The 1,306-nt window shown below is 45.2% G+C and overlaps 1 protein-coding gene across 1 annotated transcript in view; it reads right to left on the bottom strand.

Moving 5' to 3' along the window:
- Nucleotides 1-900, bottom strand: part of LOC117113913 — a 6,228-nt gene extending 5,328 nt beyond the window's left edge. The window contains exon 1 of the mRNA XM_033257418.1: nt 633-900. Coding sequence (XP_033113309.1) covers nt 633-746 — 114 coding nt within the window. The 5' untranslated portion in view covers nt 747-900. The remainder of the gene's footprint in view (nt 1-632) is intronic.
- Nucleotides 901-1,306: the final 406 nt, after the last annotated feature.

Genomic DNA, 1,306 nt, shown 5'->3' with positions numbered 1-1,306 from the left:
CCCCTCCCACCCCGCTGGCGCTACCACTGTGGCAGCACATGTAGGAATCCAGGATCCATCCTGGTCTAGGGACCCTGAAACCCAATCATTTGGTTAGTGAAAAGCATGTTTGGAATGGGTTCTTGGAAATCTTGTCATTGGATCGGTCTGGAACCTTGGTCTCCCTGTCATTGAGAAGGGCATTCCACTACCACCGATCAGATGTAGCAGCAGGTCCTGGATTATTTTGATGGTGCAAGTAGCAAGTAGTCCAGGGAAGATTGTATATGGTCCAAAAGGAATTATGTTGGTTGGGGGTTTTCCTGGCCTATACTTATATATTGGGGATCCATGGTCCAACCCCTAGAAACTCACCCCTGAAAACTCCCCAATTTATATTTTATTAGGCCTAGGCCTTGCTACTTTTAAAACATGTTTAACTCCCTTTCGTCACTCCCGTCCCTTCCTCTTCCCCTTTCCCCTTTTTCCCCTGCCTCCACTCCACCCCTGTGTCCCGTCCCCTTCCATGCTCTTACATTTCCTAATTTTATCAACCCTGGCGCAACCACTTCCCCGCTTCATGCCTTCTCCGCGCCTCCCTTTTCCCATTTTATCAACCCTGGCGGAAGTCCACATTTACTCAGCTTACTTACCGTGGATATGTTGAAGTCCCCTCGTTGCCGTGGGTAGATAATGCACACATGAGCTTCGATGATGCCGCTCACTTGCAAAGCTGCAAAGGCCACTAAAATGAAACAATTTTTCATGTTGACCAAGTCTTGGTTATGTGTAGAATATAGTCAAGAAGGTACCAGTAAACAAACTAAACCGTGATCTACAGACCTATGCTCACCTGACCCTACAAAACAAGGCACTTGAGAATAGACTTCTGCTACCCCGTGACCGTGACCGACAGAGCGTATCTCTTATGACTGCACATGCGCAAAATTATATCAATACCAAACAACAAATACAAGATAGATAACAATGGCAGATTCAAGGGATCCCACCCTCTAGGTTTAAAAAAGTTTGAGGAAAAAAATAAAATTCTACTAAAGTTTTGAGTCTAGAGTGCCATAATCATAAATGTTCTTACCCCAGCACAACCATGGGTGTGCGTGGGGCTGAGCCGGCCTACATCCCTCCATCCCAGAAATTCCCTCTCTGGGCCCATCTATTTCAAACTTCTGGACCGCCACTGGATAAGATAAAGTTCATTGTCCATGACCACAAAACAAAGTGTACATGAAATTTGGTTTCCTTGCTTACTAGTCAAATTAAAAAACTTGTCGGGTCTTTTTCACACCATCTATATATACTGTCTCTT

The sequence above is a fragment of the Anneissia japonica genome, unplaced genomic scaffold (genome assembly GCF_011630105.1).
Source record: "Anneissia japonica isolate Jap-2015-1 unplaced genomic scaffold, ASM1163010v1 scaffold1417_len1240632_cov203, whole genome shotgun sequence".
In the NCBI taxonomy this organism is placed as follows: domain Eukaryota; kingdom Metazoa; phylum Echinodermata; class Crinoidea; order Comatulida; family Comatulidae; genus Anneissia; species Anneissia japonica.
Note: the sequence above shows the minus strand (reverse complement) of the source record. Positions and strands in the feature narration are given on the sequence as shown.